This window comes from Passer domesticus (genome assembly GCF_036417665.1).
Source record: "Passer domesticus isolate bPasDom1 chromosome 26 unlocalized genomic scaffold, bPasDom1.hap1 SUPER_26_unloc_1, whole genome shotgun sequence".
Taxonomy (NCBI): domain Eukaryota; kingdom Metazoa; phylum Chordata; class Aves; order Passeriformes; family Passeridae; genus Passer; species Passer domesticus.
In genome coordinates this window covers 81,251-107,494 of record NW_026989901.1, presented here as the reverse complement: position 1 = coordinate 107,494, position 26,244 = coordinate 81,251, and the positions used below count along the sequence as shown (strand labels likewise).

At 56.1% G+C, this 26,244-nt stretch overlaps 3 protein-coding genes and 1 non-coding gene across 4 annotated transcripts; 2 read left to right on the top strand and 2 right to left on the bottom strand.

Annotated features, from left to right (window-relative positions):
• The first annotated feature begins 6,010 nt into the window (after nucleotides 1-6,010).
• On the top strand, nucleotides 6,011-10,788 carry LOC135291674 (uncharacterized). The gene is made up of 3 exons (XM_064405934.1): nucleotides 6,011-6,054; nucleotides 7,157-7,541; nucleotides 9,758-10,788. The coding sequence occupies exons 1-3, from the start codon at nucleotides 6,043-6,045 to the stop codon at nucleotides 10,219-10,221; spliced, it is 861 nt and encodes a 286-aa protein (XP_064262004.1). The 5' UTR covers nucleotides 6,011-6,042; the 3' UTR covers nucleotides 10,222-10,788.
• Nucleotides 10,789-10,830: 42 nt separating this feature from the next.
• LOC135291673 (uncharacterized) lies at nucleotides 10,831-12,901 on the top strand. The gene is made up of 2 exons (XM_064405932.1): nucleotides 10,831-10,937; nucleotides 11,230-12,901. Exons 1-2 carry the CDS (start codon nucleotides 10,923-10,925, stop codon nucleotides 12,184-12,186), a joined length of 972 nt encoding a protein of 323 aa, XP_064262002.1. The 5' UTR covers nucleotides 10,831-10,922; the 3' UTR covers nucleotides 12,187-12,901.
• A 6,497-nt stretch (nucleotides 12,902-19,398) lies between these two features.
• Nucleotides 19,399-19,520, bottom strand: LOC135291675 (U5 spliceosomal RNA). The gene has a single exon (XR_010354430.1). It is a non-coding gene; the product is annotated as a U5 spliceosomal RNA (small nuclear RNA).
• LOC135291649 (uncharacterized) lies at nucleotides 19,473-21,153 on the bottom strand. The gene is made up of 3 exons (XM_064405898.1): nucleotides 21,019-21,153; nucleotides 19,692-20,713; nucleotides 19,473-19,500 (listed from the first exon to the last, which is right to left on the bottom strand). The coding sequence occupies exons 1-3, from the start codon at nucleotides 21,031-21,033 to the stop codon at nucleotides 19,473-19,475; spliced, it is 1,065 nt and encodes a 354-aa protein (XP_064261968.1). The 5' UTR covers nucleotides 21,034-21,153.
• Nucleotides 21,154-26,244: the final 5,091 nt, after the last annotated feature.

The following is a 26,244-nucleotide window of genomic DNA, read 5'->3' as shown; positions in this document are numbered from 1 at the left end:
AGCTCTGCTGCAGCCTCTGTGGAAAGCTGGAAGATGCTGAGGGGACTCATTCACCCCTGTCCTCTGTCCCTGAGTGTCCCCACAGTGTCCCTCAGTGTCCTCAGAGTGTCCCTGAGTGTTCCTGAGTGTCCCTGACTGTCCCCAGAGTGTCCCCAGGTGACCCCGAGTGTCCCTGAGTGTCCTCCACAGAGTGTCCCCAGTGACATCACCTCAGGAATTCCCATCAGGATTTGGGAAAATTTCAATGAAAATTCCCCAGATTTGTCTCAATACCGTGTGGGGAAGGGAGAGGGGACAAGTGACAGCAGTGATGTCCCTGAAGATGTCACCACCCCAAAGAGGTCACAGCGGTGACATCACTGTCCCCGCAGCAGCCTCGGGATGTCCTCCATGGCTTTGTGGCACTGCTCAGCCACCGCACGGCTGCCGGGGCCACTGTGGCCACCGGGGCCACCATAAGGATTCAAGAGGATGTTGTCAATGTCCTCAAGTATCCCCAGCAGGTGATCCTTGGCCAGGCGGGCACTGGCATTCCACAGCTGCTCAAACTTGGCCACTTGGGCCACCAAGGCCTCGGGGACATTGGGGAACACTTCCTCTGTCCCCTCCAGATAAGGCTCAATGGCCCCGAGCTGCCCCTGCAGCTCCTGGAGGAACAACCCGGCTCTGTCACACGCTTCCATCAAGCGCTCCAGCTGTCCCAGGCGCTCCTCTGCCCAATTTCCCCTCCTGGTGGCTGCCCTTGCCCCGATGGTGGCCGCCGCAGCCTCATCCATGGCCTTGCTGGTGGCCGCGGCCTCCCGGGCATCGTGCCCAGGCCCCTCATCCATGCCCAGGGCCACCGGCAGCAGCCGGACTATGGCCTCCAGCTCCTCCAAATCTGTGTCCCAATCCGCCTGGCGGGTGGCCTCGTACTGCGGGTCCCTGGGCCAGGCGATGGCCATGGTGACCATGGCCATGTGTGCACAGGCTTCATGGAGCTCAGAGGTCTCCTGGCCAGCCAGTCCCAGCTGTCCTGGAGTGTGGCCACCAATTCCCACCAGGCCTCGGCTGCAGCTCTCACATCGGCCCAGGTGGTCCCAGGGGTGGCCCCGAGGGCAGCCAGGGCCTGGCCCAGGGAGGTGACACCAGGGTGGCCCAGAGAGGTGACATTGCCAAGGTCCAGGGTCTCATGGAGTCTCCAGGTGAATCTCCTCAGGGCCGTGTGCAGGAACTTTGGGGACACGCGCCGCCACATGTCCCTGTGTGACCCAGTCACAGTAGCCACCACCTTGCCTAGGGTGGCCACCACGGCCACCAGTGCCTCCAGCAGCTGGGGAGGGGACAGGGCAGGTGTCAGGGACCTGGTGGCACTTGTGGCCTCCTGCGGTGGCCTCTGTGCCCTCCTGGGGTCCCCTTTTTCCCCTCCCTGGAGGCCTCTGCTGTCCCTTCTGTCCCTTTGTCACCCCCTCATCCCCTCTGCCACCCCCGTCACCTCTGCCAGCCCTCTGTCACCCTCAGTCCCCTCTGGGCCTCTGTCACCTCCCCCCTTCCTGCCACGCCCTCCTGTCCCCTCTGTCACCCCTGTGTCCCCCCGTCATCTCCCCCCCAGCACTGTGCCGGGATTGTCGCACCTCTTGGTTCTCCATGGTCACTGGAGACACTCCAGGGACACCTTGAGGATGCTCTGGGGACAGTCTGGGTGACAAACACGCCCGGGTGACAGCTGGGGACACGCAGGAACGTGGCCCCGCCAGATGGAGGAAGCAGGAAGAGGTGACATCACTGTCCCCCCTGATCCCCCTACCTGGGGCCAGGGTGGGGTCCCCAATATCCTCTCAGTGTCCCCAATGAGACCCCGATGTCCCCTGAGTGTCCTCACATGGCCCTGGTGTTGCCTCGATGTCCCCAACAAGGCCCAAGTGTCCCCTGATCTCCAGCTGGGGACACCAGGGACACACTGGGGTTCTGTTGTGGGGGTCCCCCAAGGTGTCCTTTCCCTTGGGGACACCAGGGCCACCCTGACATCCCCTGTCCCATTTTGGGTCACCATGATGTCCCTGATGTCCCCACAGTGTCCCCAACAAAACTCCGGTGTGTCCCTCGTGTCCCCAACACAGGGGCGACATCGGGGGGACACTTGGGCCTTGTTGGGGACATGGGGGGGGACATCGGGGCCATGTGGGGACCCTGCCCTGGCCCCACGGGTAGGGGGTGATGGTGATGCACCCTCTTCCTGCTTCCCACATCCGGCTGCACCATGTCCCTGCGTGTCACCCGAGTGTGACCTGAGTGTCACCTGAGTGTCACCTGGGTGTGTTCACCTCCCGGAGTGTCCCCAGAGTGTCCCCAGAGTGTCCCCAGTGACCATGGAGCCCTGCGAGGTGCAGCAATCCCGGTGTGAGGGGATGGGGTGACATGGGGGTGACAGAGGGGACGGGGAGGGACAGACAGGGTGGAGGGGACACAGGGGGTGGTGAAAGGGGGCAGTGGGGGATGAAGGAGACATGGAGGGTGGCAGGAGGGGACTGAGGTCACAGAGGGGACAGCAGGGGGTGGCAGGTGGTTGCAGAGGGAGCGAGGTGAGGACAAAGGGACAGAGGGGACATCAGAGTGCTCCAGGGAGGGGACAAAGGGGACTCCAGGAGGGCACAGGGGCCACCCCAGGAGGCCACAAATGCCACCAGCTCCCTGCCACTGCCCCTGTCCCCTCCCCAGCTGTCCCCATTCCTGCTGAGGTTTCTGGTGTCTGTGGCGGCCACCGTGACTGGGCCACACAGGGACGTGTGGCACTGTGTGCCCCCAAAGTCCCTGAACGTGGCACTGAGGAGATTCACCTGGAGCCTTCAGGACACCCTGGGCCACCCTGGGTCACCTCCCTGGGCCAGGCCCTGGCCGCCCTCAGGGCCACCCCTGGCACCACCTGGGCCGATGTGAGAGCTGCAGCCAAGGCCTGGCAGGAGTTGGTGGCCGCACTCACGGAGAGCTGGGAATGGCTGCTTCAGGAGGCCACTGGGCTCCGTGACACCTGCGAGGACACGGCCACCACCGTGGCCATCACCCAGGCCAGGGATCAGCAGGATGAGGCCACCCACAGGGACACAGCTGGGGAGAACATGGCGCCACAGCCAAGCAGCTGATGGTGGCCCTGCACAGGGATGAGGAGGCCTCGGCGAGGGCCATGCGCGATGCCCAGGTGGCAGCGCGCACCAACGAGGCCGTGGGAGAGGCCGTGATGGCTGCCAGCCAGGCAAGGGTGACCATCAGGAGGGGACATTGGACAGAGGTGGCCCTGGGGCCACTGGAGCGCTTGGAGGACACGTGTGACAGAGACACTGAGTTTATCAGTTACATCAAGTGCTGGCTCGAGGACATCGAGAGCACCCTGAAGTGGGCACACGAGGCGTTCCCCGATGCCCCTGAGCACTTGGTGGCCAAAGTGGCCAAGTTTGAGCAGCTGTGGGATGTCAGCGCCTGCCTGTTCACCTGTCACCTGCTGGGGACACTTGGGAACATCAACGACCTCCTCTTGAGTCTCTGTGGTGGAGGCAGTGGCCCCGGTGGCCCTGGCAGCCACGTGGTGGCCGAGTGGTGCAAAAACCCATGGAGGACTTCCCGAGGCTGCTGCAGGGACAGTGATGTCACTGCTGTGATGTCTTTGGGGTGGTGACATCTTCAGGGACATCGCTGCTGTCACCTGTCCCTTCTCCCCTCCCCACAGGGGATTTGAGACAAATCTGGGGAATTTTCTGGGAATTTTCATTGATACTGTCCCAAATCCTGATGGGAATTCCTGGGGTGATGTCACTCGGGACACTCAGGGACACATAGGGAGGACACTCAGGAATTATCAGGGAGGATACTCAGGGACACTTGGGGACACTCCGGGGCGTGCTGGCTCAGTCTGGGAACACTCAGGGACACGTAGGGACACTGAGGAAAAATCAGGGAGGACACTCAAGGAGGACACTCAGGGACACACTGGGACAGTCTGGGGACACTCAGGGACAGGGGACAGAAGTGAATGAGTCCCCTCAGCAGCTCCCAGCTTTCCACAGTGGCTGCAGCACAGCCGGGTCATAAATGACAATTTAATAATTGGCTTCTGCAATCCTGCATTGGCTTCTGCAAAAAAAAAAAATTTCACAAGAATTTTGCTCTGGTACATGATTATTGATTATTGATAATCCCTTGCAGCTGCTCGTTGGTACAATATAATCCATCTGCTCACGTGTGCCCCGTGCAGCTGATTTAACGGCAGTGTAATGGTCCCTGTGACCCCCCCTCAATTTAGCAGGGTCCCCCCATGCATCGGGACCCCCCCATTCACTGCTTCCCCCCCTTCACCGACCCCCACCAAAGCGCTGGGACCCCCCCAGTCCATTGACCCCCCCAGTGCGCCAGGACCCCTCACTCACCGCCCCTCCCTCACCCAGGGGACCCCCCCTCACTGCCCCCCACTGCCCTCCCACTCACCAGGACCCCCCAATCCATGTGTGGGGGACCGCCCCTCACACTCACCACGCCCCCCCGGGCCCCCCCATTGATTGAACACCCCCAGCCCCTTCCCCCGAGCCCCCGGCCCTCGTTGATCCCCCCGCTGGGGCCGGGCTGGCTCCACCCCCGGGGCCGCCGCCGTTCGGAGCCTTTCAATGAACACCGATCAATGTTGTAGCCACGCCCACGGAGGGGCGGGGCCGCGTGATTCGGCCAATGGGGAGCGGCAGAGTGGGGAGGGGGCGGGGATTGGGGAGGGTTGGGAATGGGAGCGTGAGAAAGGGGCGGGAGCATCAGCCAATGGGGAGTGGAGGGGGCGTGGCCTGAGGGGCGGGCAATGAATGGGGTGTGAGAAGGGGCGGGGCCTGGAAGGAACCGAAACTGGGCGGGGCTTGTGCGGGCAATGAATGGGGTGTGGGAAAGGGGCGGGGCCATCAATAGGAGCGTGGGAAGGGGAGTAAAAGGGACCCCTTGGGGACATCGGGGGGGTTTGGGGGCCCCTGGGTTCCCAAATGATCACAAATCCTGCAGGATCCCAAAGAATGATCCCAAATGATCTCAAATCCCAAATCCTGCATCCCAAAAAATCCCAGATCCCGAATGCTGCTGGATACACAAAACCAATCCCAAACAATCCCAAACCCCAGATCCCAAATCCTGCTGGATCCCAAGGAATAATCCCAAATTATCTCAAACTCTGGATCCCAAGCAATCCCAAAATTGCACCAAATCCTGGATCCCAAGCAGTGTTAAATTCCAGATCCCAAATCCTGCTGGAACCCAAGGAGTAGTCCCAAATGATCTCAAATCCTGGATCCCAAGCAATCCCAAATCACAGATCTCAAATCCTACTGGACACTCAAAACCAATTCTAAATGCTCTCAAATCCCAAACTCTGAATCCCAAAAAATCCCAGATCCCAAATGCTGCCAGATACCCCCAAATGTGATCCTAAAAGATCTCCAGCCCTGGGTCCCCAAACAATCCCAAATCCCAGAGCCCAAATTCTGCTGGATCTCCAGAAACAATCCCAAAAAAACAATTCCAAATCATGGTCCTGGCAGGGGAAATCAGAGCCCTGGGTGGGGTAAATGGGCCCTGAGGGGGTCAGTGGGGTCCTGGAAAGATAAATGGGGTCCTGGAAGGGTAAATGGGATCCTGAGGGGTTAAATGAGGGCCCTGAGGGGTAAGTGGGGTCCTGAAAGGATGAATGGGGGTAAATCAGGGTCCTGGCAGGGGAAATCAGAGCCCTGGGTGGGGTAATTGGGCCCTGAGGCGGTCAGTGGGGTCCTGGAAAGATAAATGGGGTCCTGGAAGGGTAAATGGGATCCTGAGGGGTTAAATGAGGGCCCTGAGGGGTCAGTGGGGTCCTGGCAGGGAAATGGAGCCCTGGGGGGTGGATCCGGGCCCCAAGGGGTTAAAGCCAGCCCCAAAAGGTTCCCTGAGGTCCTGGCAAGGCCAGTTCTGCCCCTCGGGGGAGGATCAGGGCGTGGGGCCCTCCCTCCTCCCAGCCTCGACGCCCTCTGCCCTCAGATCTCTGGCCGCAGCCTCCGGAGGGGGACAGGGATGGAGTCCAAGGTGGGTACCCCAAAACCCTGGGATCACCCCCAGCGGGCACCTGAGGGGATTTGGGGGGGATTTGGAGGATTTGGGGGGATTTGGTGAAGTTTGGGAATCCCCAGGGCTGGGGCTGCAGAGGGGGGAAATGAAAAATGGAAAGTTCCAGAATCTGGGGAGTTCAGAGGGGCCGGGGAGGGGGAAAAGAGGAGTGGGATTCCCCAAATTCCTGGGGGGATTCAGGTGGAACCACCCCAAAATCCCACCTGGATACCTGAGAACCACAAAACCTCCCTGAAGCCTTACCTGGGACACCTGGGAAACCCCAAATCCTTGGGAATTCTCACCTGGGACCCCCCTAAACATCACCTGGGAATCCCTTGGGACCCTCACCTGGACCCATGGGACCCTCCAAATCCTCACCTGTGCAGCTGGGAAACCCCAAATCTTTGGGAATTCTCAACTGGGAAGCCACAAATCCCTGGGAAATCTCAACTGGGGGCCCCAAATCCCTGGGGAACCTCACCTGGGACCCCAAAAACCTCACCTGGAGCCCCTCCAATCCCTTGGGAGCCTCACCTGGGACCCCCTTGCCCCCATGTCCACTCTGCCCCCCACCCCGGGCCGTGTCCTCTAGATGTCCCCTGCTCACCCGGGACACCCCAAACCCCCCCTGCACTCCCTCTACTCCCCAAAAACCCCACTGGAGACCCCCCAAAACCCCTCCTGGGACCTCCCAAATACCCCTTCACTCCCCCTACCCCCCAAAAACCCCACTGGGGACCCCCAAAACCCTTCCTGAGACACTCCAAACCCCCCCTGCACACCCCCTACCCCAAAAACCCCACTGGGGACCCCCCAAACCCCTTCTGGGACCCCCCCAAATCTCCCCTGCACTCCCCCTGTCCCCCAGAAACCTGACTGGGGACCCCCCAAAACCCTTCTGGGACACTCCAACCCCCCCTGCATGCCCCCTAACCCCCAAAAACTTCACTGGAGACCCCCCAAAACCCCTCCTGGGACCTCCCAAATACCCCTTCACTCCCCCTATCCCCCAAAAACCCCACTGGGGACCCCCCAAACCCCTTCTGGCATCCCCCTAACCCCCCTCTCCTGTCCCCAGGTGTCCCCTCCTGCCCTCCCTCCCGAGGTGGCCACGGCGGAGGCCGCACGGCACAGGGCCCTGGCGGCCCTGGTGGCCCTGGCCGAGGCCTTGGGGACACCGGACAGCGTCCCTGTGGCTCTGGCCGAGGCCGAGGCCGCACTGAGGCAGGCCCAGGGGGCCCTGAAGGGGCTGGAGGCAGCCCGGGAGGCCGCAGTGGCCCCAGCGGTGGCCCTGGGGACCCTGGGGGACGAGGACGAGCAGCGGCTGCGGCATCTCGTGGCCAAGGCTGAGGAGGCAGCGGCGGCACTGGGACGCGAGGAGGGACGGGCACGGCAGTGGCAGCGCTGGCTACGGGCTTGGCACGGGGTCACCATGGGGCTGATGGTGCTGTGCGCGGCCGTGCGTGAGTAAAACACCAGTATGGACCAGTATAAACTAGTATAAACCATTACAGACCAGCAGTGATCAGTATAGACCAGCATGGAGCAGTGGGAGGCAGTATGGACGAGTATAGACCAGTAGAGACCATTATGAACCAGTATAGGCCAGTATAAACCAGTTCAGACCAGTATACATCTTTATAGAACAGTGGGAGGCAGTTCAGACCAGTTCAGACCAGTGTGAGTTTCTACAGACCAGGAGGGACTTTCTCCTGCCCTTACCAGTATAGACCAGTATGGACCAGTACAGAGCTGTGGGGACCAGTTCAGACCAGTATGAACCAGTATAAACCAGTTCAGACCAATATGGACAATATGAATATCTACAGACCAAGAGAGACTTTTCCCTGCCCTTACCAGTATAGGCTAGTTCAGACCAGTATAGACCAGTATGGACCAGTGTAGAGCATCATGGGGCAGCAGGGGATGCAGCAACCAGTACAGACCAGTTCAGACCAGTATGGAGCCCTACCGACCAGTAGAGACCTTCAACTGCCCCAGGATGGGGACACTGGGATGGAACTGGTTACACTGGGACAGGGACGGTGGGACAGGACTGGGGAAACTGGGACAGGGCTGGTGATACTGGGATGGTGACATTGGTATGGGGACAATGGGGTGGTGGCACTGGGATGGTGACATTGGTATGGGGACAATGGGGCAGTGGCACTGAGATGGTGACATTGGTATGGGGACAATGGGGTGGTGGCACTGGGCTGGCAGTGGGAGCACGGGGATGGAACTCAGGACACTGGGGTGGTGACACTGGAATGATGACACGGGTGTGGTGGCACTGGGATGGAACTGGGGACACTAGGTTGGTGACACTGGAATGTTGACATGGGGCTGGTGGCACTGTGGCAGCCCTGGGGACAATTGGGTGGTGGCACTGGGATGGAACTCGTGACACTGGGACACAGCTGGGAACACTGGGACAGGGACACTGGGACAGGGACACTGAGATGGGATGGGGGACACTGGGTCAGGACTGGGGAAACTGGGGTGGGACTGGTGACACTGGGATGGGGACACTGGGGCAGAATGGGGGACACTGGGATGAAACTGGGGACACTAGGATTAAACTGGTGACACTGGGCTGGTGCCATGGGTGGCACTGGTGACACTGGGATGACTCCCTTGGTTGGGGTACTGGGATGGAACTGGGAACACTGGGAGGGGATGCTGGGATGGAGACATCAGGAAGGGACTGGGGACATGGGACACAACTGGGAACACTGACGCAGGGACACTGGGACAGGATGGGAGATGCTGGGATGGGACTGGTGACTCTGGGAGGGAACTGGGAACACAGGGATTGTGACATTTGGATGGATCTGGTGATAGTGGGATGATGACATTGGTATGGGGACAAGGGGGCAGTGGCACTGGACTGGAACTGGGAGCATTGGGCTGGCTCTGGGAGCACTGGGATGGTGACACTGGGTTGGTCACATCGGGACTGCCCTGGGGACACTGGGGTGATGACACTGGAATGGAACTGGTGGCTCTGGGATGGAACTGGTGACACTGGGGTAGTGACACCGGAGCAACCCTGTTGGCACTGGGGTGATGACATCAGCACAGGGACACTGGGCTGGAACTGGGGACAGTGGGAGGTGACCGGTGACACTGGGATTGGGATACTGGGACAGGACTGGGGACACTGGGCTGGTGGCACAGTGATGGTACTGGTGACACTGGGACACAACTAGGAACACTGGGACAGGATGGGGGACAGGATGACAGGACTGGGGAAACTGGGAGGGAACTGGTGACACTGGGAACACTGGGATGGGGACATTTGGATGGATCTGGTGACACTGGGATACTGACAATGGTATGGGGACAATGGGGCAGTGGCAGTGGGCTGACACTGGAAGCACTGGGATTGAATGGAAGCACTGGGATGGAGCTGGGGACACTGAGATGGTGGCACTGGGACAGGACTGAGGACACTGTTTCTGCAGCTGGGCTGGTGACACTGGGCTGGTGGCACTCAGGTGGTGACAGTGGGACAGAACTGGTGGCACTGGGATGGAGCTGGTGACACTGGGGTGCTAGCACTGGGGTGGAACTAGTGCCACTGCTCTGCCGCTGGTGCCACCAGTCTGGTGGCACTAGACAGGTGGCACTGCCATGTCCCAGGTGCCACCTGTCCAGTGTCCCCATGTCCCTGCAGTGTCCCTGGACTCAGCTCGCACTGCCCTGGGGGTGACTGACGATGGTCACCTGCTGCTGGCCCTGACTGTGGTGGCCGTGTCCTGCGAGGTAGCCCTGCGGGGTTTGGGGACATCGCGGCGTCACCTGGCCAATGCTGCAGGCCACCAGCGGGACATGGCCCTGCGCCTGCATGACCGTGCCCAGCAGGTGGCGGCCAACAGGGCCAGTGCCGAGGCCGCCACAGCCACCAACAGGGCCACCGCGGATGCACTGGGGCAGCTGGAGAAGGTGACGCGGGCACTGAAGGAGTTGGTGGAGGCTGTCAACCAGGATAGGGAGGAGACGCCGTGGGGAACACGGAGACAGGGCTTCCCCAGCGCTGCCAAGGAGCTTGGGCGCATCGTAGGGAGGTGGAGGGAGGTGGACAAGGAGGTGGCACAGAGGCTGGAGGCGGCCCATAGAGGGCTGGTGGGGCAGGGGTAGGGATGGGCTAGGGACATGGGGGTGGCATTGTCACCGCTGGGGCACGGGGACACCCTGAGGGACATTGGGGACCTTGGGGACATCCCCGTGTCCTTCCCTTGGGGACCCCCAGGCCACCCTGACATCCCCTGTCCTGTTTTGGGGCACCACAATGTCCCTGATGTCCCCACAGTGACCAAAACAGGATCCCAGTGTCCCCTAGTGTCCCCAGCAGGACATCAGGAGACATTTGCACCCTGCTGGGGACATGGGGGGGGCATCAAGGCCTGTTGGGGACACTCAGGGGACATCAGGGTCCCGCTGGGGACACCGGGAGGATATTTGGGCTCTGTTGGGGGCCCTGAGGGAATGTTGGGGACATTGGGCTCCTGTTGGGGACATCAGGGAAGACATTGAGGCCCTGTTGCGGACACTGAGGGGATACTGGGGGTCTCTTGGGGGACAACAGGGCCCTGTTGGGGACACTGAGGGGACATCAGGGTCCTGTTGGAGATACTCAGGGGACACTGGGGCCATGTGGGGACCCTGAGGGGACATCGGGGTGCCGTGGGGGCCATCAGGGGGACATCGGGCACCTGCAGATGGGGGGGGGGCGGGGCCGGGGTGGTGATGTCACCTCTTCCTGTTTACTGCCGGCTGTGCCGTTCCTGCGTGTCACCCGAGTGTCCCCCAGGTGTGTCCCTGTCCTGTCCCCTGAGGCCATGGAACCCTGTGAGGTAAGACAATCCAGGTGCAGGGGGGAAGGAGGGGACAGGGGATGGCAAAGGGGACAGCAGCGTGGCAGGAACGGGGAGGTGACGGAGGGGTGGTAGGGACAGAGAGTGGCAGGGGGGAACAGTGGAGGGTGGCAGGGGGTGGTAGAGGTGACGAGGGGGTGACAAAGGGATGGAGGGGACAGCAGAGCCCTCCAGGGAGCACACAAATGGGAGCCCCAGGAGGGAAGAGGGACCATCCCAGAAGGCTACAAGTGCCACGAGGTCCCTGCCACCTCCCCTGTCCCCTCCACAGCTGCTGGAGTTGCTGGTGGACGTGGTGGCCAGGCTTGGTGAGCTGGCAGCCACCGTGGCTGGGACGTACGGGGACGTGCTGCTGGGCGTGTCCCCAAGTTCCCTGCAAAAGGCCCTGGGGACCTTCATCGGCCACCTCCGGGACACCCTGGGCCACCCCCGTGTCACCTCCCTGGGTGAGGCCCTGGCTGCCCTCAAGGACAAACGAGGGGCTACCTGGGCCCATGTGAGAGATGCGGCCAGCACCTGGCGGGACTTGGTGGCCACATTCGAAGACAGCTGGGACCGGCTGTCCAGGGAGGCCACCGAGCTCTGTGACCCCTGCAGTGACACGGCCACCAGGGAGACCACCACTGCGGCCACTGCCAACAGCCGGGCCGGGGACCTGCGGGTCAAGGAAAAATGCTGGGAGAAATCTTGGCACAGCCTGGTGGCTGAGGTCTGGCAGCTGCCACTGGTCCGGGACAAGGAGAAGATGGCCTCGGCCATCACTGAGTACGATGCCCATATGGAGGCCACTGCCAATGAGGAGCAGGCGGCCACCAAGGCCATGGAAGAGGCTGTGGTGGCCTCCAGCATGGCAGGGGCGGCTACTAAAAGGGGCCAGCGGGCAGAGGCGGCCCTGGGCCCACTGGAGCGCTTGGTGGCTGCGTGTGACAAAGCCACCGCGTTCCCCCAGGAGCTGCTGCGCCGGCTCAGGGCCATCCAGGCCTCCCTGGAGGGGATGTCCCCAACAGCTGATGTCCCCAACAGCTTGGTGGCTGCGGTGGCCGAGGCCGAGCAGGTGTGGAACGCCAGCACCTGCCTGGTCAGTGATCACCTGCTGGGAACAATCGGGGAGATCCGTGCACTCCTCTCGAGTGTCCCTGGTGGCCCTGGTGGCCCCACTGGCCATGCAGTGGCCATGCAGTGCCAAAAAGCTGTCGAGGCCATCCCGAAGCTGCTGCGGGGACAGTGATGTCACTGCTGTGATGTCATCAGGGGTGGTGAAATCATTGGGGATATCTCTGGTGTCACCTGTCCACTCCCTCGTCCCCGCCAGAGATTTGAGACAAGTTTGGGGAATTTCCTGGGAATTTTCATTAAAATTGCCCAAAATCCTGATGGGAATGGCTGGGGTCATGTCACTGGGACACTCTTGGGACACTCTGGGGCCACTCAGGGACACTCATTGGCAGTTTGGTGGTGGTGAATGAGGCAACTTTCCATCATGGGTACAGCAGATCATTTCTTGAGCCTCCTCAAAAACCTTCAGGTGCCTTTCCCTCCATGGGCAGTTTCATCTCAAATGCCCAATTTCCCTGCATTGGTGACAGGGCCTCGGTTGTTCAATTGCCCTCTCCCCTTTTAGGGCCTCTTCCCCAGGGAGCTCTGGTCCCATTATCCTCCCCCTGCACCCATTTGCCTTGCCCTGACAGGGTCTCACTTCCCTCTGGGGGTGGGTCCTTCCATGCTGGTTCCCCTCAGCAATAGCAGCTGCCATTATTTTTGCTTTCCCCTTGGATTTCTCCTCATCCCTCCGTACCTTGACCTTCTGGGCTCCTTTTATCATGTCATTCAATCCCTTCTCCTGCCATTCCCGCAGTCTTTCTAGCTTTGTCTTATATCCAGCCAAGCACGAGTGACAAAGGTTATCTTCAATAAAGCTTGTCCAGCTGTTGTATCAGAGTCTATACCTGAGTATTGTCTTGTATTTCTGTTTAACCTCTCCAGCCACTCACTTGGAGTCTCCTCCTTCTTTTGTTGTTCAGCAAATGCCTTGTGGGCATTCTGAGTTTGGGGGGAACAGCCTCCCTAATTCCCCCTGACAATTAATGCTCTATAATCTTCCATGTTTTGCCTTCCCCCGGGGTTATGGTGGTCCCAATTAGGGCATTGCAAGGGCATTTTCTGCTCCTCGCGGCGTCCGTGGTATACATGTTCCCTCTCCCAAATCCACATCCCTGCTGCTCAGATAATTTGTCTTTCCACAGCTTTAAACAAAAGGTTTATTACAGATTGTACTTTGTCCAAGGTATAAACATTAGGTCCCAAAAATTGGTCTACTTGTTCTGCTAATGCAATCGGATCTTCTAGTAGAATTTTTAATTCCTTTTTAAATGCTCTCACTTTGCAGGAATTAAGTGGGGCAGTGACAAACCCGAATCCCTGTGTGCCCCAGCCAATGTCACTTCCCAGAGGGGGTTTAGTGCCACTGCTTGGTTCTCATTTTTCCACTCCTCTGGCTGGACCGGTCTGCCCCAGATATTCTGGCTGGGTCCATCAGGGGCTGCAGGGGGTGCATCAGGTGCTGGCAGATATGGAGGGGACACACACTCCAAGGGGTCCCAGTTTTTCATTTCTTTTCATTTAAACAAGTTCTCCTTTTCCACGGAAGCCTCACCCTTCCAACTGGCAGCAGAATCAGTTTTTTCCTGACTGACTGGTTCTTAGGCATTCACATGAGTATTCAAAGTTTGGCACATCCACCCCTCAAAGGAACTCTCTTTTGGCCAGTATAAATAATCAGATCTTATCTCCTGTTTAGTCTATTTCATCATATCATAATTAATCATTTTGATTTTATTTTTATTCTTTGTGTCAGGGTTATGTTCCCACTGTGCCAATTTTATCCCTAGGGGCTATCTGGAGGTATATCCATTGATGTTTCCCTGCTCCCCTTTCCCCTGGGGTTTTTCTCTTTGCTTGCTTTGTGTCCCATTTTCTTGGCTTATCCCAGCACTGTCCCCACAACTTTATTTTCCTTCTTTCTTAAATTTCAAGCAAATCTTACTCTACTCCATTCACAGGTATTTTCCCAGTCCGTCTCAAGTACTCTTCAGGCTCTGGGAACTAAATGCTTTTTTCCCACACACTATTTTCAACACAAATTAAAAAAAATAATCATGCCTGAATGCTGGCTCTTTCTCACTCCCAGTCCCAGGCACTCTTTTGTGTGGCTGTGCAACGCCACCTCTCATGACAGATTTCACTCTCACACCACACCCAAGGTTCACATCCCAGTCCACAACTGAAACACAAAATTACACTCATATGTGTTACGAAGGGGGTCATTAGTCAGAGACACACAAACGACACAAACTCTAAAAGGTTCTTGTGACAAACAGCCTCACTATTGTTCAGACCCTCTTTATACAAGGGGTTTGAATCTGCTGGCTTAAGACAGCTGATTGGATGGGTTCTCTCCACCCAGCTCTCTGGCCAGTGGTGTATCTGTGTCTAAGCTTGAGCAGGGCTGCCTGAGGTCTTTGCTTGGGTTTGAATCCAACCTATCCTTGCCTTATCCAGGGACTTGTTTTCTTCTAGGCTGGTGGAGTTTAGGGGGCAGCTTCAGATCAGCTGCAATGTGACAATTCATCCTCTTGGTTAGATTAAAAAATGTAAATGATGAGCCTAGTTGAAGAAGGCTTTTTCACCCAACTCAACAAGCCCAGTCTCCCACAGCTAGTGATGTACCTCGTGCATCACTGGAGTTGTGATGTTCACATCCAGAAGCTGTCAGGCAAAATCACCTACATTAGAATCCTTTAGGTTAGCATGCCACAGCCTTTATGTTTAGAAGTTACAAAGTTCCAACTTAACACTACAAACAATAAACAATTAAACTCAAAACTATTTCAATTAAAACCACACATATTTCTACCACTGATGTTTGCTAAATATTTGAGTCTCGGAGTGAGGAGATGGGCAGATTGTCTTACCATTGACAATCTTCTGCTTCCGAGGAGCTGTTGGCTTGCCAGGTTATGTTGTAATTTTATTTTAAAACATCAGAGAAACATGAGTACATGAGAGTTTGAAATAAGCATCAAAAGTTTTATAATGTCCTTGGTGGCTTTCAGAGCTTGTTGCTCATACTCTTTTCCTCGTTGAAGTAAAATAAAAGTTCATATCTTAACGACTGGTTGTTCCTCTACGGAGGTTAATCCGCCTATTTCTTTGGTGGGTTTTTCCTTCTATTTTTTCAGGTTTTTTCTTTCTCTGACTCCTACGCTGTTCAGTTTTTTAGCCTTTCTGTCTTTTCCTGGCTCCTACACTGTCTGGTTTCCTTGCCTTACCAGCTTTTTCCAGCTCTTGCACAGTTCAGTCTCCCCTGCACTGTACACAGAGAATAGCTGAGCCGCATCACTTCATGGGTCATTACATATCACAGTGGAGGCCGTTCCTCAGCGACGTACAAACAACCCAACTCTCAAAGATCCCTATGAATAACAGCCTCAGGTTTATTCTCACAGCTCCTTTCATAGGAGCTTCAAATTTCCCTCGTTTACAGATGTGATTGGTTGAGGTGTCAGCACCGTCCAGCTCCCTGGCCAATGACAGGTCTGCATTTAGGGCTGAAAGACATTGGCTGAGGGTCCCTGTGTAGAATTGAATCCAAGCTAGCCTTGTTCCCCCAGGGAGTTGTTTACTTCTAGGCTGGTTGAATTTGGGGGGCAGCTTCAGACTGGCTGCACTGTGACACCCCTGCCATATATCCCAGTATAGACCAGTATGGACCAGTATCACAGAATCACAGAATCACAGAATCATGAGGTTGGAAGAGACCTCTAAGATCATCAAGTCCAACCTATGCCCTGACATCTCAACTAGACTATAGCACCAAGTGCCATGTCCAATCTTTTTTTAAACACATCCAGAGATGGTGATTCCACCACCTCCCTGGGAAGAGAATTCCAGTGCTTTATTATTCTTTCAGTGAAAAATTTTTTCCTAATATCCAACCTATACCTTCCCTGACGTAGCTTGAGACTGTGTCCCCTTGTTCTGTCAGTTGCTGCCCGGTGGAAGAGACCGACCCCCACCTGTCTACAACCTCCCTTCAGGAAGTTGTAGAGAGCAATAAGGTCACCTCTAAGCCTCCTCCTTTCCAGGCTAAACAACCCCAGCTCCCTCAAACGTTCCTCGTAGGGCTTGTTTTCCAAGCCTCTCACCAGCCTCGTTGCTCTCCTCTGGACACGCTCAAGTATCTCAATATCCTTCCTAAATTGAGGGGCCCAGAACTGGACACAGTACTCAAGATGTGGCCTCACCAGTGCCGAATACAGGGGGAGAATGACCTCCCTGCTCCTGCTGGTCACACAATTCCTAATGCAGGCCAGGATGCCGTTGGCCTTCTTGGCCACCAAGGCACATTGCTGGCTCATATCCAATCGGCTGTCAACCAGCACCCCCAGGTCCCTTTCTGCCTGAACACTATCCAGCCACACCGTCCCCAGCCTGTAACGCTGTAGGGGATTTTTGTGGCCAAAATGCAGAACTCGGCACTTAGACTTATTAAACTTCATACTGTTGGACTCTGCCCATCCATCCAACCGATCTAAGTCTCTCTGCAGAGCCCTCCTTCCTTCCAATAGATCAACACAAGCTCCCAGCTTAGTGTTGTCTGCAAATTTACTAATGAAGGACTCGATGCCCTCATCCATGTCGTCTATAAAAATATTAAATAGAACTGGTCCCAGTACAGACCCCTGAGGGACACCACTGGTGACTGGCCGCCAGCTGGATGCAGCACCATTCACAACCACTCTCTGGGCCGGCCATCCAGCCAGTTCCTAACCCAGCAAAGAGTGCTCCTATCCAAGCCACGGGCTGCCAGCTTTTCCAGGAGTGTACTGTGGGAGACAGTATCAAAGGCCTTGCTGAAGTCTAAATAGACAACATCCACAGCCTTTCCTGCATCCATCAGATGAGTTACCTGGTCATAGAAGGAGACCAGGTTGGTCAGACATGACCTACCCTTCATAAACCCATGCGGACTCGGTCTGATACCCTGCCCATCTTGTAAGTGCTGTGTGATAGCACTTAGTATGAACCGTTCCATTATCTTACCTGGTACTGAGGTCAGGCTAACTGGCCTGTAATTACCAGGATCCTCCTTCCCACCTTTTTTGTAAACAGGTGTCACATTGGCCAGTTTCCAGTCATCTGGAACCTCACCAGTGAGCCACGACTCCTGGTAAATGATGGAGAGCGGCTTGGCAACCTCATCTGCCAGCTCCCTCATCACCCTCGGGTGGATCCCATCTGGTCCCATTGATTTATAAATATCCAAGTGTCCCAGCAGTTCTCTGACTGCCTCCTCTTGGATAATAAGAGGACCATTCTGATCCCTGGCACCACCTACCAACCCTAGAGGACAGTTGTCATGAGGATAAGCTGTCTTACCACTAAAAACTGAGGTGAAGAAAACATTAAACACTTCCGCCTTTTCCACGTCTTTAGTAACTAGTTTGCCTGCTCCATCCAATAAGGAACCGAGGTTGGTTATACCTTTCCTTTTACCATTAATATATTTGTAAAAACTTTTTTTATTATTTTTAACAGAAGTTGCCAAGTTGAGTTCAAACTGAGCTTTGGCCTCCCTAATTTTTTTTCTACATGCCCTGGCAGCACCCTTAAATAATTCCTCAGAAATCACTCCCTCCTTAAAAAGATGATACATCTTTTTCTTATTTCTAAGTTCCTTCAAAACCTCATTACTCATCCAGACTGGATGAGTAGACTGCCTCGTCTACTCATCTTTCGGCACACAGGGACAGTCTGTTCTTGTGCCCTCAAGATCTCTGCTTTGAAGCACACCCATCTCTCTTGGACTCCTTTGTTTTTAAAGGCTGTTTCCCAAGGAATTCTCTGGATAAGTCTTTTAAATAGGCCAAAATCTGCCCTCCGGAAGTCCAGTGTAGAGATCTTATTGATATTCCTCCTTATTTCACCAATTATTGAGAATTCTATAGTTTCATGATCACTATGTCCCAAGCGGCCTACAACCTCCACATCACCTACCAGTCCATCTCTATTTGTAAACAATAGGTCTAACATAGCCCCTCCCCTGGTGGGTTTGCCCACCAGTTGTGACAAAAAGTTATCCTCTACACATTCTAAAAACCTTCTAGATTGCTGTTTTTTTGCTGTATTGAGTTCCCAGCAGATGTCTGGTAGGTTGAAGTCACCTACAAGAACAAGGGCAGATGATCCTGAGACTTTGTTCAGTTGTTTATAGAATAAGTTGTCCATCTCTTCATCCTGGTTGGGTGGACGATAGCAGACTCCCAGTAGGATGTCGGCCTTGTTGGCCTTCCCCTTAATTTTTACCCATAGGGACTCAACTTCATCATCATTAGTCTCAATACCTGTGACATCCAAAACCTCCCTAATATAAAGGGCCACCCCTCCACCTCTTCTCCCTTTTCTGTCTTTTCTGAAGAGCTTGTAGCCATCCAGTGCAGTGCTCCAACTATGTGAGTCATCCCACCACGTTTCTGTGATGGCAACTACATCATAGTCCTTCTGATGCACCATGGCCTCCAGCTCTTCTTGTTTGTTACCCATGCTGCGTGCATTGGTATACATGCATCTCAGCTGGGCTGCTGATTTCTCCCCTAACACAGTCTTACCACCCTTGGGCCTGCTTCCAAACAGCCCAGCTGCATCCCCTTCCCCCTTCAGACCTAGTTTAAAGCCCTCTCAATAAGGTCTGCCAGTTCATGAGCTAAAAACCTCCTACCCTTAACAGAGAGATGTACCCCATCTAATTCCAATAGAGCGGGTGCCATAAAGGTTGCTCCATGGTCAAAGAATCCAAAATTTTGCCGATAACACCAACCCTTGAGCCATTTATTAATGATATAAGTTTTCCTATTCCTTTCATTGTTTTTCTCTGCCACCAAAGGGACTGAGCAGAACACTACCTGTGCACCTGTCCTATCAACCACTTGACCCAGTGCCCTTAACTCCCTTTTAATCACCTTGACACTCCTCTTTTCAATCTCATCACTGCCAGCTTGGAGTATCAGCAGTGGGTAATAATCAGAGGACTGAATCAGCCTAGGAAGTTTCATTTACAGTGATGTTTCGTACCTGGGCCCCAGGGAGGCAGCAGACCTCCCTGTGGGATGGGTCAGGTCGACATATGGGGCCCTCTGTCCCCCTCAGAAGGGAATCACCCACCACGATTACCCTTCTTTTTTTCTTGACATTAGAGGTGGTAATCCTTTTTTTAGGCAAGTCATAATTGGGAGGCTCACTGGGTGGATGATTTTCCTCTAAATCATCTCTCTGGCTGTCTAGATCCAGTGCCTCATACCTATTCTGGAGTGGCACCTGGCTAGGGGATGGGGGGCAGGAGGGATTTTTGTTATTACCACCCCGAGCAGGGACCCATTTCCACTCCCCTTCAAAAAAAAAAAAAAAAAAAAAAGAAAATTTCTCGACACTCGTGCCTGTTCCTCTCCACGGAAATCTTTAGTAAAAGGCGAAAGATTTATACGATCTGAAGAGAAACCAGAGTCCAGTATGGACCCGTATAAACCAGTACAGACCACTTGTACAGTACAGCCTCTTGTCCCAGCTGCCACCCTCCCACCTGCCCCCGTGCCCCCCGTGCCCCATTGCTCCTTCCCCATCCCCACCCCTGTACCCCCTCCCCACCCAGTGTCCCCTCTCTCCCCCTCTCCCCCCCACCCCCATTGCACCTCTTGGAGCTCCACGCTCAGTGGGGACACTTTGGGGACACCTTGGGGACACTCCTGGGGTCGAAGGAGCCTTGGGATGTCCTCGATGGCTCTCAGGCACCGCTTGGCCACCCCACAGGCAGTGGGGCTGGCGGGAGCACCATCGAAATAGAACTTGATGATGTCATCAACTGTCCCCAGCAGGTGATCCTTGGCCAGGCGGGCATTGGCCTCCCACAGCCACTCAGCCTCAGCCACCTTGGCCACAAAGTCCTCAGGGACATCAGGGGACATCTCATTTGTCCCCTCCAGGGTGGCCTCGATGTCCCCAACCATGCACTGCAGCTCCCAGGGGAATGCGGTGGCTTCGTCACACACGGCCACCAAGCGCTCCAGCAGCCCCAGGGCCACCTCCACCCACTGTCTCATCCTGGTGGTCCTTGTTGCCTCACTGACAGCCTCCTTGGCCTGTCTTCTCATCTGGGCTTCCAGCGTGTCCACCACCTCGGCCCCCTCCTGCCTGCCCAGGGCCTGACCCAGTTCCATCTTGTTTTCCTGCGCTGTCCCGTAACGGGCAACCTCCTCCTGCAGGGAGCTTGCCAAGGAGGTGGCGGTGATCGCCATGTCGGCCGCCTCACTGACCACCTCCCACCAGGCGTTGCGGAGCTTGGTGGCCTTCCTGGCCAGCTCGACCCACCTCTCCATGAGCACATCCAAGGACGCCTGCCACACGATGGCCGCCGTTTTCGCACATTCCCAGGCGGTCCATGAGGTGCTCTTGTAGGCAGCCATGGCCCAGCTCATGGAGGTGACAGGGTCATCATCATCGAAGGTGACATTTCGGCACCACCAGGTGTCATCGATGTGCTTGATGGTGGCCCGGAGCACCCTGGTGAATTCCTCCAGGTCCCAGTATGGGCACTTTGAGGACACGAACAGCCGCATCATCTCATCCCGCCCAGGCAGCGTGGCCAGCAGCTCGCCCAGGGTGGCCACCACGGTGACCTGTGGCTGCAGCAGGGCCAGGGACAGCTGGGGAGGGGACAGGGGAGGTGCCAGGGACCTGGTGGCATTTGTGGCCTCTTGCGGTGGCCCCCTGCCCCCGTGGGGTCCCCTTTGTCCCCTCCCTGGAGGACTCTGCTGTCCCCTCTGTCCATTTCTCATCCCCTCATCCCCTCTGCCTCCTCCTGCCACCTCCTGTTGTCCCCCTCTCTACTCCTCTGTCACCCTCCCCCTTCCTACTATTCCCTCCTGTCGCCTTTGCGACCTCCTGTCCCCTCCTGTCACCCCCGTGTCCCCTCTGTCCCCTCCCCTCCACCACTCTGGAATTGTCTCACCTCGAGGGGCTCCATGGCCCCTGGGGACGCTCCAGGGACACTCTGGGGACTCTCCGGGGACACTCTGGGGGCACTTCAGGTGACAAACACGCCCGGGTCACCGCTGGGGACAAGCAGGAATGTGGCGTGGCCGGATAGAGGAAGCAGGAAGAGGTGACGTCACTGTCCCCTGGCCTGTGGCACCAGGGCAGGTGCCCCCAAAATTCACCCCCAATGTCCGCAACGGGACCCCAATGTCCCCTCAGAGTCCCCAACAAGGCCCAAGTGTCCCCTGATGTCCTGTTGGGGACACTGTCGACAAAACAGGGTCCTGTTAGAGATCCTGTGGGGACACTGGCGACATCGTGGTGACCCAAAACAGGACAGGGGACGTCAAGGTGACCCCGGTGTCCCCAACAGAAGGACACGAGGGTGTCCCTAAGGTCCCCAACAGGACCCCAGTGTGTCCCTGGTGTCCCCAGCTGGACATTGGGGGACACTTGGGCCTTGTGAGGGACATCAGGGCAACACCAGGGCCATGTGGGGACACTCAGGGAACATCGGGGTCCCGTTGGGGACGTTGGGGACATTGGGGACCCCGCCCTGGCCCCACAGCCAGGAGGGCAGAGGGGACAGTGACGTCACCTCTTCCTACTTCCTCCCTCCGGCTGTGCCACATTCCCGTGTGTCCCCAACTGTCACCTGGGCGTGTTTGTCACCTGGAGTATCCCCAGAGCTTCCCCAAGGTGTCCCCGGAGTATCTCCAGAGTGTCCCCAGAGTGTCCCCAGTGGCCATGGAGCCTGAAGAGGTGTGACAATCCCAGCATGGGGGGACATGGGGGTGACAGAGGGGACAGGAGGGTGTGTCAGGAAGCAGGGAGGTGACAGAGGGGTGGAGGGAACCGAGGGCGGCAGAGGTGACAGCGGGGGTGGGTGGCAGGGGGAAGCAGAGGGGACAGGGGGTGACAAAGGGACAGAGGAGACAGCAGAGCCCTCCAGGGAGGGGCAAAGGGGACCCCGGGAGGGCACAGGGGCGCAGGAGGCCGCAAATGTCAGCAGGTCCCTAACACCTGCCCTGTCCCCTCCCCAGCTGCTGGAGGCTCTGGTGTCCGTGGTGGCCACCCTGGGTGAGGTGGTGGCCACAGTGACTGGGTCACACAGGGACGTGTGTCCCCAATGTTCCCGCCCGCACCCTGGGGAGAATCACCTGGAGCCTCCGTGAGACTGTGGACCATGGCAATGTCCCCTCCCTGGGCCGCTCTGGTGTCACCTCCCTGGGCCAGGCCCTGGCCACCCTCAGGGCCACCCCTGGGACCACCTGGGCCGATGTGAGAGCCATGGCCAAGGCCTGGCAGGAGTTGGTGGCCGCACTCACAGAGAGTTGGGAACAGCTGGTTGAGAAGGTCATCAGGCTCTGTGACACCTGCGAGGACACGGCCACCACCGTGGCCATTGCCCAGGCCAGGGATCAGCAGGATGAGGCCACCCACAGGGGGACAGCTGGGGACAACCTGGCGGCCACAGCCCAGCAGCTGATGGTGGCCATGGACAGGGATGAGGAGGCCTTGGCAGGGGCCATGCGCGATGCCCAGGTGGCAGCGGCCACCAGAGGGGCCATGGCAGAGGCCATGGTGGCCACCAGGCTGGCAAGGGTGACCATCAGGAGGGGACATTGGACAGAGGTGGTCCTGGGGGTGCTGGAATGCTTGGTAGATGCATGTGACAGAGCCATCGAGTTTATCAGTTACATCAAGTGCCGGTTCGAGGACTTTGAGACCACCCTGAAGTGGGCACACGAGGTGTTCCCCGATGACCCTGAGCACTTGGTGGCCAAGGTGGCCAAGGCCGAGCAGCTGTGGGATGCCAGCGCCTGCCTGTTGACGTGTCACCTGCTGGGGACACTTGGGGACATCCACAACGTCCTCCTGAGTCCCTATGGTGGCCCCGGTGGCCCCGGCAGCAGCGCAGTGGCCGAGTGGTGCCAAAAAGCCATCGAGGATGTCCCAAGGCTGCCTCAAGGCAGTGACATCACCGCTGTGACATCATCGCAGCAGTGACATCACTGGGGACACCGCTTCAGTCACCTGTGCCCTCTCCATGCAGTATTTGAGACAAATCTGGGGAATTTTCTGGGAATTTTCATTGAAATTTCCCCAAGTCCTGGCTGGAATTTCTGGGGTGACGTCACTCAGGGACACTGTGGAGACACTCAGGGAGGGGGACAGGGGTGAATGACTCCCCTCAAGAGCTTCCTGCTTTCCACTGTGCCTGCAGCAGAGCCGGGTCATAAATGGCAATTTAATAATTGACTTTTGCACTTTTGTACTGCCTTTTGCAGTTTAGTAATGCCTTTTGTACTTTTTTATTGCCTTTTGCACTTTCATATTGCGTTTTGCACATTGTTATTTATTACCTGCCATTTGATACGGTATTTGATACTGATAATGATTATTGAGAATTCCTAGAGCTGCTGGCTGGTGCAATATAATCCATCAGTTTATGTGTGCACCGTACAGCCTATAAATAAATAAATACCCTCTGTATAAGTCAGACTGACCCACCACTCTGGGGGGAAGAGACCATAAGTGACGGTCAGATGGTTCTTCTGCCATCTCAGGATGTGGTACAGAGGGATCAGGGTGATGGGGGTTCACTGAAAGGTGCAATTCAGGCTTTTCCCATGCACAAAGTGGTCCTGAATATGGGACAAAATGACAGACACGAGGTCATGGCCTGGCGAGTTGTTGAAGATTTGCAAGATAAGGTGGTGAAGTACGGGCTGGGTTCTGCTCAACTTATGCAGGTTCTCAGAGTGATAAACCCTGACCTGCTTGCTCTCTATGATAGTAAGAATTTGGCCTCTGTGTTGTTCCAGCCAGTGCCATTTCACGTTTTCATAACCAGCTGGGGATGGATGGCTGAAAGGGTGGCAGCATTTGCCTCATCTTAGATCCTCATCCATCCTAGAGGGTGTGGATGCGCTCATGGGCCTTTTCTAATCCTGATCTTCAGGCCACCTGGGACCCTCTCATTATCGAGCAGGCCCAAAAGGTAGGCTTCATGGCATTGTTGAAAACCATAGAAACAGCCACTCCCAGGCCACAATATGTGAAAATAACCCAGGGAGCGAAGGAATTGTTCTTGCCCTTTGTTGAAAGGTTTGCGTCAGCGTTAGAGAAGCAGTTTGGGGATGATAATTTGAGGCAAATTCTATGTAAGACCTTAGAGAGAGATAACACAAATGATTATTGCAGAAAGATCCTAAATGCGCTGCCAGGTGACCCATCATTGACAGAAATGATCGAAGCATGTACAAGATAGTTACTGTGGACCACAAAATGTCTGTTCTGGAAGCTGCTTTGCAGACAGACCAGGCACTCTGGGGATGGCCACTGTAGGAAAGGGAAGAAAATGAGCAAGCAGAAAAAGGGGACAGTGGTGAAAAAGGGAACAAACTAATTTCTTGTGCTCAAGGTGTGGGAAGCCAGGTCATTTTGCAAAGAAATGCAGGTCCACCCACCATGCCAATGGCAAATGTTTGGCAGGTTCGGGAAGCGGGGGACGGAGTGCACAGGGGAACTGCACATTGACACAAATGATTCCTTAGGACATGGCACTGGCACAGGGTGTCTCAGCCAACTCAAGGCAGGCACCCATGGTTCTGCCAGGGTGGATGTGCACACCACAGCAGCAGTCAGCTTCTTGTAGTGCGCATAAGGTTCCTCTGAATGCATTTGGGCCTTTGGGCCATGGACTTGAGTGCATTGCTGGTAGGAGGATCTAGTACCATCCTTCTAGGGATCTTTGCGCACCCAGGTGTCATTCACTCTGATTTCATGGGCCAAATTTGTGCCATGGTTTCCACGCCCACCCCTCCATCACTATTCCAGCCGGGACTCACATTGCTCAACTTGTGCCTTTCCACTTATGTGTTCCCAGGGCTGACCAGCAGCTGTGTGGAGATGGTGGCTTCGGATCCACAGGACTGCCACAAGCCCTCTGGTCCACAGACATACCTACTCTGCTGCCTCAGATAGCGTGCTCCATGATTCTACCGGGTGCCAGCCTGCCTCAGGTTCAGCTGCAAGGTTTGATCAACGTGACAGTCATCTCCTCCTCTGCGTGGCCTCCTAAGTGGCCTTTGGACTCTGGGTGCGGCTGTCAAAGGGTTGGGGGGTACAACACAGACCTTTATAAGCCAAAGGGCCGTGTTGATCAAAAACTCAGATGGGCAGACAGCCAAGGTGCAGCCCTATGTCACTGCAGCTCCAATCACCCTCTGGGGACGGGATGTGCTGGCAGCCTGGGGGGTATGGATTTGGATGGATTTTTGATGGGGGTCACTGCGCTGAAGGGCACAAAATATCCTACGCTGCCTTTACGGTGGCTAGTGACTAAACCCACCTGGGAGAACCAGTGGCCCCTACCACATGGTAAATTAGTCGCCCTTCGTGATTTGGTTCAGGACCAGCTTCGGCAGGGACACATTGAGCACTCTACCAGTCCCTGGAACGCTCCTGTTTTTGTGATCGAGTAAAAGTTGGGGAAGTGAATGCTCTTGCAGGACCTCCGTAAGGTTAATGCAGTCATGGAAAGCACGGGGGCATTGCAGCCTGGTATGCCCTCACCCACCATGCTCCCCACTGGACGGGCGATCTTGATCATTGATTTGAAGGACTATTTTTTTACGATTCCTTTGCATCCTGATGACAAACCCATTGGTTTGTACCAATATTACTGAACGGGATGTGCCTTGGCTTGTCTGGCCCCTGCTGCCAAACCAAATAGCGGCAGCTGTGGTGTTTCTCCCCAGAGATGCTGTGGCTAGCTGTGAGTCACAGCTGAGCATGTGGGGAATAGTCCAGGCATGTCAGAGCTCCGATGGTTGCAAGCTGCAGCTTATTCTCTTACAAGGTCACTCCTCAGCCCTCCCTGTGACTGGAGGAGCTGTTAAGGTGAATGGTGAAGGAAGGAGTCAGTCCTGATGGAGAGTTTTTAATCCAGAGTTTTTATTCTGGGCCGCGTGGCCCCTGAATGTAGCAACAGTTCCAACAGAACTCTCGAGCATAGGGTGTGCTTGCCCTTTTACCTGGGGAGAGGGAAGGAACCCAAAGATCACCAATCAGGTACAAGGGGAGGGGGTCTCAGATGAAAAGGACACCTGGATGGGCCAATGGCCCCCAGTGGGTGGAAAGCATCCTTTGAATCTGCCAATCACTCGATGCTACCCTGGAATGTCAGGACTGA